The sequence below is a fragment of the Xylona heveae genome, assembly GCF_001619985.1.
Source record: "Xylona heveae TC161 unplaced genomic scaffold L228scaffold_11, whole genome shotgun sequence".
Taxonomy (NCBI): domain Eukaryota; kingdom Fungi; phylum Ascomycota; class Xylonomycetes; order Xylonales; family Xylonaceae; genus Xylona; species Xylona heveae.
This window is the reverse complement of record NW_017264203.1, coordinates 98,368-110,182: the sequence shown is the minus strand read 5'-3', so window position 1 is coordinate 110,182 and position 11,815 is coordinate 98,368. Positions and strand designations below refer to the sequence as shown.

General features: G+C 50.1%; 6 protein-coding genes across 6 annotated transcripts; 3 read left to right on the top strand and 3 right to left on the bottom strand.

The window, feature by feature from the left end:
* Positions 1-468: 468 nt before the first annotated feature.
* Positions 469-862, top strand: L228DRAFT_270622 (CSL family zinc fnger-containing protein; the record flags this gene model as incomplete). Its single annotated transcript, XM_018335432.1, has 2 exons — positions 469-642; positions 803-862. 2 exons carry the CDS (start codon positions 469-471, stop codon positions 860-862), a joined length of 234 nt encoding a protein of 77 aa, XP_018185400.1.
* A 428-nt stretch (positions 863-1,290) lies between these two features.
* On the bottom strand, positions 1,291-2,705 carry L228DRAFT_250271 (Frataxin). The gene is made up of 3 exons (XM_018333282.1): positions 2,468-2,705; positions 1,991-2,398; positions 1,291-1,884 (listed from the first exon to the last, which is right to left on the bottom strand). The coding sequence occupies exons 2-3, from the start codon at positions 2,348-2,350 to the stop codon at positions 1,624-1,626; spliced, it is 621 nt and encodes a 206-aa protein (XP_018185399.1). The 5' UTR covers positions 2,351-2,398; positions 2,468-2,705; the 3' UTR covers positions 1,291-1,623.
* Positions 2,706-2,785: 80 nt separating this feature from the next.
* On the top strand, positions 2,786-4,406 carry L228DRAFT_250270 (clathrin adaptor complex small chain). Its single transcript, XM_018333281.1, has 3 exons — positions 2,786-3,275; positions 3,417-3,499; positions 3,637-4,406. The coding sequence occupies exons 1-3, from the start codon at positions 3,207-3,209 to the stop codon at positions 4,055-4,057; spliced, it is 573 nt and encodes a 190-aa protein (XP_018185398.1). The 5' UTR covers positions 2,786-3,206; the 3' UTR covers positions 4,058-4,406.
* Positions 4,357-8,539, bottom strand: L228DRAFT_263187 (leucyl-tRNA synthetase). Its single transcript, XM_018334470.1, has 4 exons — positions 8,356-8,539; positions 5,765-8,274; positions 5,505-5,703; positions 4,357-5,409 (listed from the first exon to the last, which is right to left on the bottom strand). Exons 1-4 carry the CDS (start codon positions 8,428-8,430, stop codon positions 4,741-4,743), a joined length of 3,453 nt encoding a protein of 1,150 aa, XP_018185397.1. The 5' UTR covers positions 8,431-8,539; the 3' UTR covers positions 4,357-4,740.
* Positions 8,540-8,665: 126 nt separating this feature from the next.
* L228DRAFT_30331 (hypothetical protein) lies at positions 8,666-9,369 on the top strand. Its single transcript, XM_018336458.1, has 3 exons — positions 8,666-8,995; positions 9,052-9,113; positions 9,164-9,369. Exons 1-3 carry the CDS (start codon positions 8,773-8,775, stop codon positions 9,260-9,262), a joined length of 384 nt encoding a protein of 127 aa, XP_018185396.1. The 5' UTR covers positions 8,666-8,772; the 3' UTR covers positions 9,263-9,369.
* A 408-nt stretch (positions 9,370-9,777) lies between these two features.
* L228DRAFT_241064 (hypothetical protein) lies at positions 9,778-11,659 on the bottom strand (the record flags this gene model as incomplete). Its single annotated transcript, XM_018331303.1, has 4 exons — positions 9,778-9,950; positions 10,011-10,845; positions 10,907-11,189; positions 11,598-11,659. The coding sequence occupies 4 exons, from the start codon at positions 11,657-11,659 to the stop codon at positions 9,778-9,780; spliced, it is 1,353 nt and encodes a 450-aa protein (XP_018185395.1).
* Positions 11,660-11,815: the final 156 nt, after the last annotated feature.

Here is an 11,815-nt window from a genome sequence, read left to right as displayed (position 1 = left end):
AGGACCTAGTTTATGGTAGCAAAACATTTTGCTCTGCTTCCTTCTTCAATCTCACCGGCTCCAGTCCAAAGCGTCCATTGGTCAAGCGAAGGCGGTGAAGCGGTGAGACAAATTGCCGTACCTTTCTTTCCCTCGTCCCACGCGCACGTGACCTGGAATTTTCTTTCCCCGACGTACCGCATCTCCCGCGCTCTCGCTCGGGAATCACCGCCCGAGGGTCCTTGGTCCAAAAAATAATAACACTTTCCCACCAGGCCGCTTCAAATCGCCACTCTCCAAACTGACTCTTCTTTTTCAATACTCTTTTCCACGACCACGAATTTCGCCCGCCGCCTACACGCATTTTGTTCTCGTTTTCAATAAAAGGGCATTGAAAGAAAATTAGCAAGAAAAGAAACACCGAATAACGCTGGAAGAAACATTGAAAAAAATTGGAAGAAGCGACAACAAAATACCGACAAAATGTCAATGTACGACGAAATCGAAATCGAGGACATGACATTCGACCCGGCGCTGCAAATCTACCACTACCCGTGCCCGTGCGGGGACCGGTTCGAGATTGCGATTGACGACCTGCGCGATGGCGAGGACGTCGCGGTGTGTCCCAGCTGCAGTCTGATGATTAAAGTCATTTTTGAAGTGGTGAGTCCTCCGAGATGCCTACTTTCCGCCCCTCCATTCCTCTCCACGTAACCTCTCCGCCTTTTCAAAGCTGTTGTTAAACAAGAAAAAGAGCCAAAGGGAGAGAGGAAAAGAAAGGAAAAGAAAGGACAAGAAGGGACAAGATGCTAATAAGATATAGGACGATTTGCCGCCGCCGCCAGAGGATCAAGCGCCTGGTGCTGTTGCGGTGACTGCGTGAGCGTAGCGACAAGCGGCCAACGGAAAACGGCAACGGCAAATAGCAGACAGCAAGCGGAAAGCGATAGCGGACAGCGACATGGGGCAATGGATAGCAGACAGATGTATCTTGACCTACGATCATGATATAGATCCGACAGAGACGCAAGTACACGACCTTGGGACTAAGGGACTACGACGGACATTACAAACGTCACAGGCATGGGATTGGAATTGGATCTTAAACCGATGTAGGACCAAGGTCCAATCTTCGACTTCTCATGAGAATATGAGAGTGTCTGGTTGTAGGATCATTCACGGATGTTACTGTCCTATGGCTGGGTCGTTGGTGGATGATAGTCTTGGATATAATTTTTCAAGACTTAGTGCCATTGTCTCGTCAGGTCATTGCAAGGGTAAAGGGTAGCATGAGAATGCTCGCGCCCGGCACTAGATCTTGTAGCAAGACAAGATACTGGATTGCAAGAAAGCGTTGAAGATAGCACCATCGAGGCTGAATGGCGTGGTCTGATGGATCGATAAGGCTGGAGGACATGACAGTCAATATCACAAGAATTTGCATAGACAGAATGACACTATATTTGTGACTGCAGAGACTAGATGCTCGCTCATAAACAGAGGTACCACATCCTCAGTGTGAATAATCAGAAATGGGATACAAGGATTGAAAGTCAATATGCCCGCCTCAACTCCAGACGTCAACTCAGTGGACGTGTCAACTCCGGCAATATAACTGTAGTTGTTATGACTGATGCTCCGCGCTCAGGCAGCAGACGGATCCGTAGCGGTGATGTACACGCCGAGCTCCTTCTTGAGCAAGTCGGACAGGGTACTTCCGTCACGGAGGTAGATCCATTCCCCAACACCGCAGCCTTCCTTTTCGTGCATGGACTCGCCCTGGATCACCCAGTCGTACCGTTTGGGGCCGGAGATGGGCGAGCTCAGCCAGATTTGCTTATTCGGGGGTTGCTTGTTCAGGACGTAGGTGCCATTGGGAGGGAACGCCAGGGTCAAGACGCCAGCCTATTATATATTAGCATACGTCAGTGACAAAAGTATACCGCTTTGGAAAAAGAGCTCGTAAAAATAAATTAGATCCTTATGCAATCAGCTACACTGGCAGGCTTACGCTGTACTCGACATCCACGTCCTCTCTCTGCTCGGCCAACTCTTCGAGCTTCAGGAGCAACGAGTCCAGAAACTCCTCAGACCGCTCGTGGTACTCTTCAAGCGAAATGTCCGCTGGTGCGGCAACATGCGTGGCAAAGACATTGTCCTTGGGCTGGGGCTCCGCCGTCTCGGGCGAGAGCCCTTTCGTCGAGGGCCCGGTCATGTGGAGAGCACGGATGCCCGCGGGAGCAGTCAGACGGGGACCAGCTGTCCTGAGAGACGCAGCAGAGACATATCTGCTCGTGGACCGTGGGATGGACCTCATGCCGGAGCTCCGAAGAGCTTGGTTGGCAGCATTGGCAAGGGAGCGAGAAAACATGACGAAGGACGAAGTACGCTCTGAGCAGATGGAGTATTTTTAACAGGGCTGTTTGGGCAATTGGTCAGCTTCAAGCAGCAGAATAACGCTTTGGATTGGAAAGGATGCTTTACGCACAGAAGAGAGAATTAATGAGAGAAGAGAGTTGTTGGCAGGTCAGTTGAATCCAACGAGGGAGAATCAATCAGCTCAACAGAGGAGCTCGGACCACCCTGCACCAGCTATGATTTACGGTTAAACTGTATTTCTGTACTTGGTCCCCAATACAATCTGTGTGTAGTTACAAGTATCGAATCATCTCATCGGACCCCGACAGGATCGGAATATTGTATCATCCCACCAGCAACAGTCATACGTAAGATCTCTCTATACCATCATACCATTCATAAGATTCATGAGAATTAAATAATTACCTACCTAGTTAATTACCTACGGTAGTTATTCAGACAGCAGGAGAATTAAAGTGTACGCGTACAGTCCCCGCAGTCACAAGCCATCTGCTTATCTTCGGGATTGCTACGATTCGCTGTCGTTCCGGAGTGCCTCGTCCCTGCCGTCGGAAGTCTATTCGTCCTCGTGCTTTTCTAACTCCGTAACGTAACTCTATTCCCGCTCTCCCCCGCTCTTTGACCATCACACCGCCTGATTGTGTCCGACAACGTTTTTCTGCTCCAAGTTACCATTGATCGACGGCCCTGCATCTGTGTACCTTTATACCTAGAATCCACTGCCTCTGTAACATATTGTACTACCTATACCTATCCGTCCTAGTGTCTCAGGTCTATCCAAACCATCTCGATATACAGACGATACTGTGATAATATCAACACCACGCTTGGGCCTCACATATACAGCCATGATCAACGCTGTTCTGGTCTTTAACAACTCCGGTCAACCCCGGTTGACCAAATTCTATTCCCAGCTCGTATGTCTCTTCTCTCTTCCCTTTCTACTCAACCTCCGCTCTTCCTGCTCCTCCTGCCCTTGCTCCTACAGCCTCACTACCCCCTCCATACTCACAATCATACAAGCCAACCAACTAACCTTGTATGATTCCAATTGACAGGACACGAGCGTACAACAACGCCTCATCTCCGAAATCTTCACGCTCGTCTCTCACCGCCCTGACTCGGCTTGTAATTTTCTTCCGTACGTACCCTCTCCTTGTCCTCTTCCCTCCTGCCTTCATCCCTCTTGCTCATAACCTTATTGCACTCAAAACCAAAACCAAATACCACAAACCACAAACCCCAAACCACACTAACCTGCCTTCAACAACACAACAGCCTGCCTCCCCTGCTCGCGAGTTCTTCAAAACCCACCACGCCGTCCGAACCGCACAACGACACCCCCTCGCTCATCACCTACCGGCACTACGCCACGCTGTACTTCATCATCATCTCGACGTCGACCGAGTCTCCGCTGGCTTTACTCGACCTGATCCAAGTCTTTGTCGAGGCGCTGGACCGACTCTTCGAAAACGTGTGCGAGTTGGATCTCATCTTCAATTTCGAAACGCTGCACGCCGTGCTCGCCGAGATGATTGTCGGCGGCGTGGTCGTCGAGACAGCGCTCGATAAGGTCGTCGAGGGCGTCAAGAGCCAAGGCCGCGTCGCGAAACGGCCGGTCAATGAGTCGAGATCCGGAGGCGGGCTCGGCCTGGGCAGTTTTGGACGCGCGGGGGATCTGGTCTGGGCGGGACGATAACTTGTAGCTGTTACACTCGGTGTGCCGTTCAGTTGATCAGTCTCTGTCGTATTCCACTGCATTTCATGGGCGTCAAGTGGAGTTTACTGTCTTTTCCTCCGTCTTCTTTTGCGGTATATACCTCATGTCTTGCATGGTTTGATATTTTTTACAAATCACTTCCCAATTTCCACTTAACATCTGTCCGAGAATTTGAACTGTATATGGCGTGTCTGCGGCAGTCGCAGATGCATATATCAGCTAGAACATTGTAGGCTGAAGGATAAAGAGGTCATCAATGAATAAGTTTATTCTAATAAATACCATGACGAAAGAATCTATCATCTTTTTTGGACAAAACACACGAGGGGGGGAAACAATAAAAGTGCATCAAATGAAATCGTCTTCATCGCACATGAACTGCGTCAGTCCCGACTAACCCTACAGATCCAGTCGGGCAGAAGTATATCGCGACAAAATGTAAAAAAAGAGTAAAAGGTAAAAAGGGAGAATGAGGAAAATATTGCACGCTTTCTATGCCCTTTTTTTGTTTTGGTCCATCGCTACTTCACATCTAGATATGCTTTTTTTTTTTTTAAATCTCTGCTTCACTGCACCTCTCTTCTCCTTCTTTTCATCCATGCAGCTTAGCTGTGCTCAAATGGACGATACGTGACTTAGATATGCTTGGATGGATACGTGACTTAGATATTCTCAAAATGAAAGGTAGGGACACCAGGGACGGCGCCCTCTGCAGGCTGGGGCAGCTCAGTGCGCTTCTGATCGGCAGACTGGTCGACCTGGGTAGTGGTTTCCTCTTTGCCCTTGCTGTCGACACCGGTGCCTACGACATCGACAGACTTGATGACGGTGCCGGTCTTGCCGCCTTCGTCGACGGCAATGACTTCAATGGCCTTGCAGCCCGTGGTGCGGGAAAGACCGATGGCCATCTCCTTGAGGGTGTCGAGCTCGTCAAAGGGGAGTTTGCGATCGAAGACGATGTTGGCTGATTCGCCGCCGGCGAGACGGCGCTTGAGACCTTGCACAAACGGCATGGCCTTCTTCATTTCGCCAAACTTGGCGACCTTGGGGTTGAGCTCCTTGTCGTTGATGGAGACGCCGTCAAAGGCCTCGCGCACGAGGTCAATATACTTTTCTTGCCACGAGGGGTATTTCGTGGTGGCGAAGATGGTGAGCTTCTTGGCCTTCTTGGGGTCAAAGGCCACGCTCTTGCCCTTGTCCTTCTTCTTTTGCTGCGCCGCTTCGGCAGAAGTGATGTTCGAAGTGGTGGTGCGGACGTACTCGCGTGCGGCGAGCAGAGTGACGTCGGCCTCGGGGAGCTCAGGGAAGAGCTCATTTTGGATAGTGGCCGGCTGTGAGAGCATTAGTTGCAAGTCTTGATAGTATTGTGAAAGGAGGAAGACACTGATAAAGAGTTACGGGTTATTGTGTGTCAAAAGGGACTTACCTGCTCGAGAACCTCTTGCCAGATGTATTCGGACCAGTGAGGAGTGATGACGGCCATCAGAAGAGCCTGCAACTTAATGTACTGCAGAGCAACGTCCTTATGCATGCCGATACGGGAAGCAGTGGTACTCTCACGGTAGAAATCGCGAGCTGTGGTGAAGTCGTAGAAGGCAGACTTGAGAGCAAGCTTGTAGTTGGTGCTATAAATGGTCAGTATTTCTCAAAAAGAAAAGAAGAAGAGGGGCATTTCTGGGAACGTACGCCGAGTAGTGATTCTTAGCCTCGTTGGCAAGACTGTACATCTCATTCTCAAAGAGCTTGTCCCAAAAGACCTTGGGACCAGTGCGGAGAGGAATCTCATCGCGCATCTGCTCACCCTTGGCCAGCTTGGCGATCTTCTCGCACCACTCCTTAAGAGTAAAAAGACGGAGAATGCTGCTGTTGGCGACGCTCTCCTCAAAGTTGGCGTCCTCAATACCGTCACCGGCATCAGCGAGCGCAACACGGCTGGCGTCGGCACCGTACTTCTTGACAGTGTCATCCAGAGTCAAAAAGTTACCAGTGTGCTTGCTCATCTTCTCACCGTTGAGCGTCAAGTGGCCATTAGCACGGACCGCGCGAGGCCAGAACTCCTTGGGGAAGAGAGCAGTGTGGATGTAGAGGAAGAAGGTCAAGTGGTTAGGGATAAGGTCCTTTCCAGAAACACGAAGGTCCAAGGGATACCAGTACTGGAACTCACGGCGCATAGACTCAAGAGAGTCCTTGCTGATACCACTCTTGACGACCTCGTCGGAGAGCTCTCTTCTGGTGAAGATGTAGTCCCAGACCTCGTCAGTCATCTGTTCAGCCTTGACGCCAGCAAGGCCAGGCTCCTTTCCAAAAATGTCCTTGTGGAGGAGGTGAGCAATGGTGTAGTATGACATGTAGATTGTGCTGTCACTCAAACTCTCAACCAGGAAGCTGTGGTCCCAAGGAAGCTTAGAGCCAAGACCATAGCTTCTGGCGCAGGCCCATTGGTTCAACCAGTCAATGGTCTTCTCAAACTGGTGCTTGGTCTCCGTAGTAAAGGTATTGAGACCCTCGGAAATCCAGCCGAGAGTCGTCTTTTGCCATTCCTCGTCACCGTTACCGTAGTTGAGGAACCACTGGTCCAAGTGAGCAACAACGCACTCGTCGCCCGATCGGCTGATGACCAGACCAGCCGGCTCAGCATACTCGAAAGCGTCGCCTGCATCGATCAGGTCACGCTTGACATTGTCCTTGATGTGCTCCACCTTTTGGCCCTTGTACTTGCCAACCAGGATGGTACCCTGGTAGAAGCCCTCCTTATAGGCAAGACCCTTGGCCTCCTCGAGCTGAGCGGCATCCTTGGGAGAGTTGATCTTGAGCTTCTTCACGAGGAAAGGCGCAGTCAGGTTACCGTATGACGGAGTCTCGAGAATCGGGATGATTTCCAGCTCAGCCCACTCCTTCTTGATCCCGTAGAAGTCGGCCTTCTTGGCAAGATCGAGGACGGTAGCATAGTCATCCGGGCTGTCAGATGGGACTGAAGTGACAACACCAGTACCCTTGGTGGCCTTGACCGTCTCCATCGGCAGGATGCGGACACCCTCAGTGTGCATGGAAAGGGGAGCATTCACGAGGGTGCCAATGACAGAGGTACCGGGAAGTTCGGCAACCTTTTCGTACTCGCCCCACTTGGGGAACGCACCCTGGAAGGCCATGTTGCGGGCAGCACGCTCAGTGACGACAAAGTAGTCATTCTCACCGGCCTTGAATACACCGTAGGTGATCTTGGGTCCAACGAAACAGCAGGTCTGGCCGTACATGGTCTCGGGTCGGAGAGTGGCGGGGACAAAGAAGACATTAGCGTTCGCAGGCAGCTTGCTCTCGACGAGCTTGGCAGCCTCGGGGGCCCACTCCTTCACCTTGAGCTTCACGGCGGTATACTCCTGTGGTCCAATGGCTTCACCTTCACTTCGGTCGTGGTCCATGCAGGGCTGGCCATCCTTGGGGGAATAGACAGTGTAACGCTTGCCAAAGCGAATCTTCTGCAACTCCTTGAGACGGTTCATCTGCCATCTCACAAAGGCATCGTAGTAAGGGTTGGCGTCAGTGGTGACCATTGATCGGCGCCAGTCGATACGAGCGCCAAAGTTGGTAAGATCTCGTCTGCACAACGGAGGGAAGAATTGGAGCCAATGTTGCGGGTCTGCAAATTTGTGGATCTCGGCGAGAGGAATGCCAAGGGCAAGCATGATCTGGAACTGGTACTTCAGCTTGACCGCCTTCGCCGCAGCCTTGCCCTTCTTGGCGGTGAATTTGGTAATGTCCTCCTTGGTGTCAGCCTCTGTAGGCGCAGGGGTCTCCTCGGGCTGGCTGTTCGTAATGTTCGTCTCGGGGCAGCGCTCGAATTCCTTGCCAAACATCTCGACTTCTCTGACAAGTTTGTCGGCACAGGCTTTGATGGGCATACCCGTGCAGTGGAAACCCATCGGGAAGAGGGCGCGCTTGCCCTGCATACGAGCAACACCAGCAGTAAACTCAATCTTGGAGACTGAGAAACTGTGTCCGGCATGCAGAGTGCCGTTCATATATGGGTAGGCCATGGTGCCAAAGAATTTAGGGTATTTGGCACGAAGGTCGGCGGCCGAAATGTCCTGGAGAGGGATCTCCTTGGTCGAGGGCGCATTGGGCTCGAAGACCTTGTCCTCTGCCCATTTTTGCTGGTATTTCTTCTCTATCGCAATAAGGGTATCTCTTTTCTCAGTCTGTCATGTATTGAAAAAGTCCCAAATGTTAGCGTGACAAGAGTCAAATGACGCAGTTTGATCGGCATGAGCAATACTGACATTTTCAAGTTTAATAGTGTTTTTGGAACTCTTGCTGGGGTCCATGGCACTCAGAGTAGCCTGTGTTGCCGCCATGGTGGCTTTGGTATTTGTGGTAACTAAGGTATGGATAGTGTAAAGAGATTCAACGGACAACTGGAGCCCCTCAGGACAAAATCACACTTTCGCTCTCGTCCCGCCTTTCTGACTCGAATCGACTTTTGAATGTTTCCCTTTGGGGGTTTTTGACGTGGGGCACCGGCGGCAGCTTAGTCATCATCTCCACCAGACCCCCGATTCCCCGACATCCCAACCACCAAGTGATTGATAGAATGAATGCCAATCTCCATGAATTGATCTGACATGTTCTATCAATTGCATGATTGATTTCTTATACAATGAATAGTTGATTCGCTACTTTGCTGATTCTTGACAATTATGTTTTTCCCTAAGCTGCGTCGTCTGAACGTGCCACAACCCCCGCAGCCAGTCTACATTAGTCCATACAAAGCCAAGAAGCTATGGCCGCCAGATTTCTCAAAGCTGAGCCACAAGCACCAGTTCAGGCTGGAAAAGAGATATAAAAGACGCACAAAACTCAAATGGGCCCGCCCAAGGTGGAACAAAGGGGTCAAAGTTGTACAGTTTACCGCCATCACATGTGCGACTCTCGCGGCTCTTGAGATCTATACCATCCTGAAGCTAAATCTAATATAGTTAGTATTTTTTATGCTCTTTTCTTCATGGACCGTGAAAAGGAAAACAGGCTAGTAGATCCTGTAAGTAAATCTTGGATTGACGTATGGTCCATGTTGCTGATACCCTCAAGCTCCGTCGGTGGGCCGATGACAAGTTGGGTTCTATTTGGTCCAGCCCAGCGAAGCCTGCCGGTTCTTCCAGCCGCTCATCTTTGAAAGAAGAGCAGTGACGACCTGTAAATTGCATATGATTTCTACGTTTGTCATTTTGTTCTTGGTTTAGCATAAGTCAGGAGTTGCATTGTCACGTTGAAGGGAATTCCTTCACAGTTACCTGGATGTTGATCAATTCATCATGCTCGTTTGTGCTCGTGGTTGAGATGCTTGTCGCGAAATTTAAATTTGATTTTCGGGAATATATGAGAATCTTCTCTGCTGTTATCAATGTTATTAACCTCAAGGAGGGGAATTATAGATTGTGATTGGATCGAGGTCAGCCCGTCAACCCGCTGTACGCTACCAACCTATTCCAGATGCGCCTGGAATGACCTGCATTCCATCCATCAAACTGCTCAACGGAGCATAATACCAAGTGTTTGATGTCACGCCAACATCTTGCTGATTTAAACTGTCGTCAAATTATCCGTGTTAATACAGCAGGATGATTGATCCAATCACTCAAGGGTCCAACGCAACCCCTGCAGTAGTCACCCAGATTCCTCTCAAGCCGTTTTCTCCCTACACATCACGTCTTCCGCTGCCTCTTCGGTCCCCCATTCTTCTTTGACACTTGAGCTGTCGCAACAGAACCATCGATCTTTCTCTTCCTGGCACGAGTCTTTGGTCGCGGCGGTTCCTTTAGCATCTTATTCCCCTCTTCAGCCTTTTGGGCTTTAGGGCGTTCATTTTCCTTTCTGTCTGTATAATAAACAGGCTATTAGCATTCCAGCGCCAGACTCGGCTTTGACAAACACGTACCTCGAACAGCTTTACGGACTTTAATATTGTTGACAGTGTCCACGATCTTCACCAGAACTGGCATATCATCCGCCAAAAGGGCTCTCTTGATGAGCACCAAATCCCGAGCAGCATTATCTCTTCTTTTGCGAGCTTCCTCCTCGTTTCTCCGCTCTCGATGAATCCGGAGCTTGTTCGCACTCAGCTTCGTATCAAGTTCTCGAGCCTCTTTCTCGTCGAACCCCAGATCGCCCGCTGACTGCGCATGAACCAAATTATTCAAATCCGCAATGCTATAAGTCTGAAGCAAGCGCTTCTCAAACGCCTCCTTCCTAGCCTGAATCTCGTTTTTCATGATACGGTCATACGCACACAAATCGGTGCATTGATTGATCACGCCTATCCACACTTGGAAAGCGTGATAAAACCTTCGGCGAGCTTCCACGACGGTCTTCATGTGTTTCGGCGTCCATTGCGGATTGTACGGCTTGACAAGCTTCATCATTTTGTGCAGGACATAATAGTCAACGTACGGTGGCGGTTCCACGTCCAATGGGACTTCAAACTCTGACGATGATTTCGCGATTTCAACTTGCTCTCTCGGACCATCATCACCTCCCTCACAGGTCCCTTGATCTGGCTGTCGCTGAGCTCGAGAGTTTGAAGTTCCGCTGCTGGGTCGAACGGGGAAAATGTTCGGCCTTGGAGTCCTCATTGGCTCTGCAACTCTTTCCGGTCGAGCCGCTTGTCCTCCTTCCTCTGTAACTGGAGTCCAACCTGTCTGGTCCGCCAATGCCTCGCCGCTTTCTTTGCCAGTTTCAGTCGCAGTCGTGACATCCGTGCTTTGTTGGTTTCTCTGCACCGTGTTAAGCAAGATACAAATATCATGATTCTTTTGATGGTTCTTCGACGCATACAATGCCACCGTCAACCACCCATCTGCTTGGTACTCTGCCTCGGTGCACACACTGCTGGGCAATGCCGGGTCTGACGGGGTCAGAAACACTTCGTCGTCCATGCTCATGCTGGAGATTCCCTCCATTGTCTTCTCCTTCTTCTTCTTCTTTGGCGATGTACGACCTCTGACCTTTGAAATACCCAATGTCTGTACTAGCTGGCCTCAAGCGGGAAGTCAATTGTGATGCCCAAATTCTCGTCTCCTGCGACACTTCAGGGGCGGTTGGCAAACCAATTAAGCAGCTGAAGAGTGAGAGTAGGTGTGAGCTTCAGTGCTGAAGGTTGAGGTACACATTTCTCAGTTTTCAGTTTCAATTCTCAGTTCTTAGTTCCCCAGTTTTCAGTTCTCAATTCCCAGGCCCCCAGCGCTCAGCATAACAGAATTGTAGTTGTGCATTTGTAATTCCGTGATGCAGCTTATGCAGCTTCAGAGCAGAGCAGATCCGTTGCCTCAGGGAGAAGAGTCAGCCACAAGAGGCCGCTGGACGGAAAATGTGATAAACATAGAGCCGAAGCCGAAAAAAAGTGAATGAGAATGAACAGCACCACAACGCACACCAACTTGAACCAGGGTTTCTTAAGGAGTAGATCATTATCAAAGCCACTCCGCACTACATGCAATACTGAAAAGGGTCTGAGAAAGCAACATACAGCATGTAGACTCTTAAGTGAGCCGCGTCCTTGTAATTTTCAATTAAATTTCTCTTCTTCATTTGGTGATCCCTGTGTCACCACCTCACAGGGATGGGCTGTGACTCTGCTTGACGTTGGACACACGTAGCTCCCCTTTTCTATACAGTAGTGGTCTCCCATCGCCCTTATACAGCTAGTCTCATGGATAGGTTTTTTACGGAAATCTATATAGCTTC

Excerpts from the sequence above, each read along its gene's own strand:
- L228DRAFT_250271 (XM_018333282.1), bottom strand. The coding sequence starts at position 2,350 with ATGTTTTCTCGCTCCCTTGCCAATGCTGCCAACCAAGCTCTTCGGAGC. Across the intron at positions 1,885-1,990 it reads ACGTGGATGTCGAGTACAGC|GCTGGCGTCTTGACCCTGGC; the intron begins GTAAGCCTGCCA and ends AATATATAATAG.
- L228DRAFT_250270 (XM_018333281.1), top strand. The coding sequence starts at position 3,207 with ATGATCAACGCTGTTCTGGTCTTTAACAACTCCGGTCAACCCCGGTTG. Across the intron at positions 3,276-3,416 it reads CCAAATTCTATTCCCAGCTC|GACACGAGCGTACAACAACG; the intron begins GTATGTCTCTTC and ends TCCAATTGACAG. Across the intron at positions 3,500-3,636 it reads TCGGCTTGTAATTTTCTTCC|CCTGCCTCCCCTGCTCGCGA; the intron begins GTACGTACCCTC and ends ACAACACAACAG.
- L228DRAFT_263187 (XM_018334470.1), bottom strand. The coding sequence starts at position 8,430 with ATGGCGGCAACACAGGCTACTCTGAGTGCCATGGACCCCAGCAAGAGT. Across the intron at positions 8,275-8,355 it reads ACACTATTAAACTTGAAAAT|ACTGAGAAAAGAGATACCCT; the intron begins GTCAGTATTGCT and ends AATACATGACAG. Across the intron at positions 5,410-5,504 it reads GGCAAGAGGTTCTCGAGCAG|CCGGCCACTATCCAAAATGA; the intron begins GTAAGTCCCTTT and ends ATGCTCTCACAG.
- L228DRAFT_30331 (XM_018336458.1), top strand. The coding sequence starts at position 8,773 with ATGTTTTTCCCTAAGCTGCGTCGTCTGAACGTGCCACAACCCCCGCAG. Across the intron at positions 8,996-9,051 it reads ACAGTTTACCGCCATCACAT|TTAGTATTTTTTATGCTCTT; the intron begins GTGCGACTCTCG and ends AATCTAATATAG. Across the intron at positions 9,114-9,163 it reads AAAACAGGCTAGTAGATCCT|CTCCGTCGGTGGGCCGATGA; the intron begins GTAAGTAAATCT and ends GATACCCTCAAG.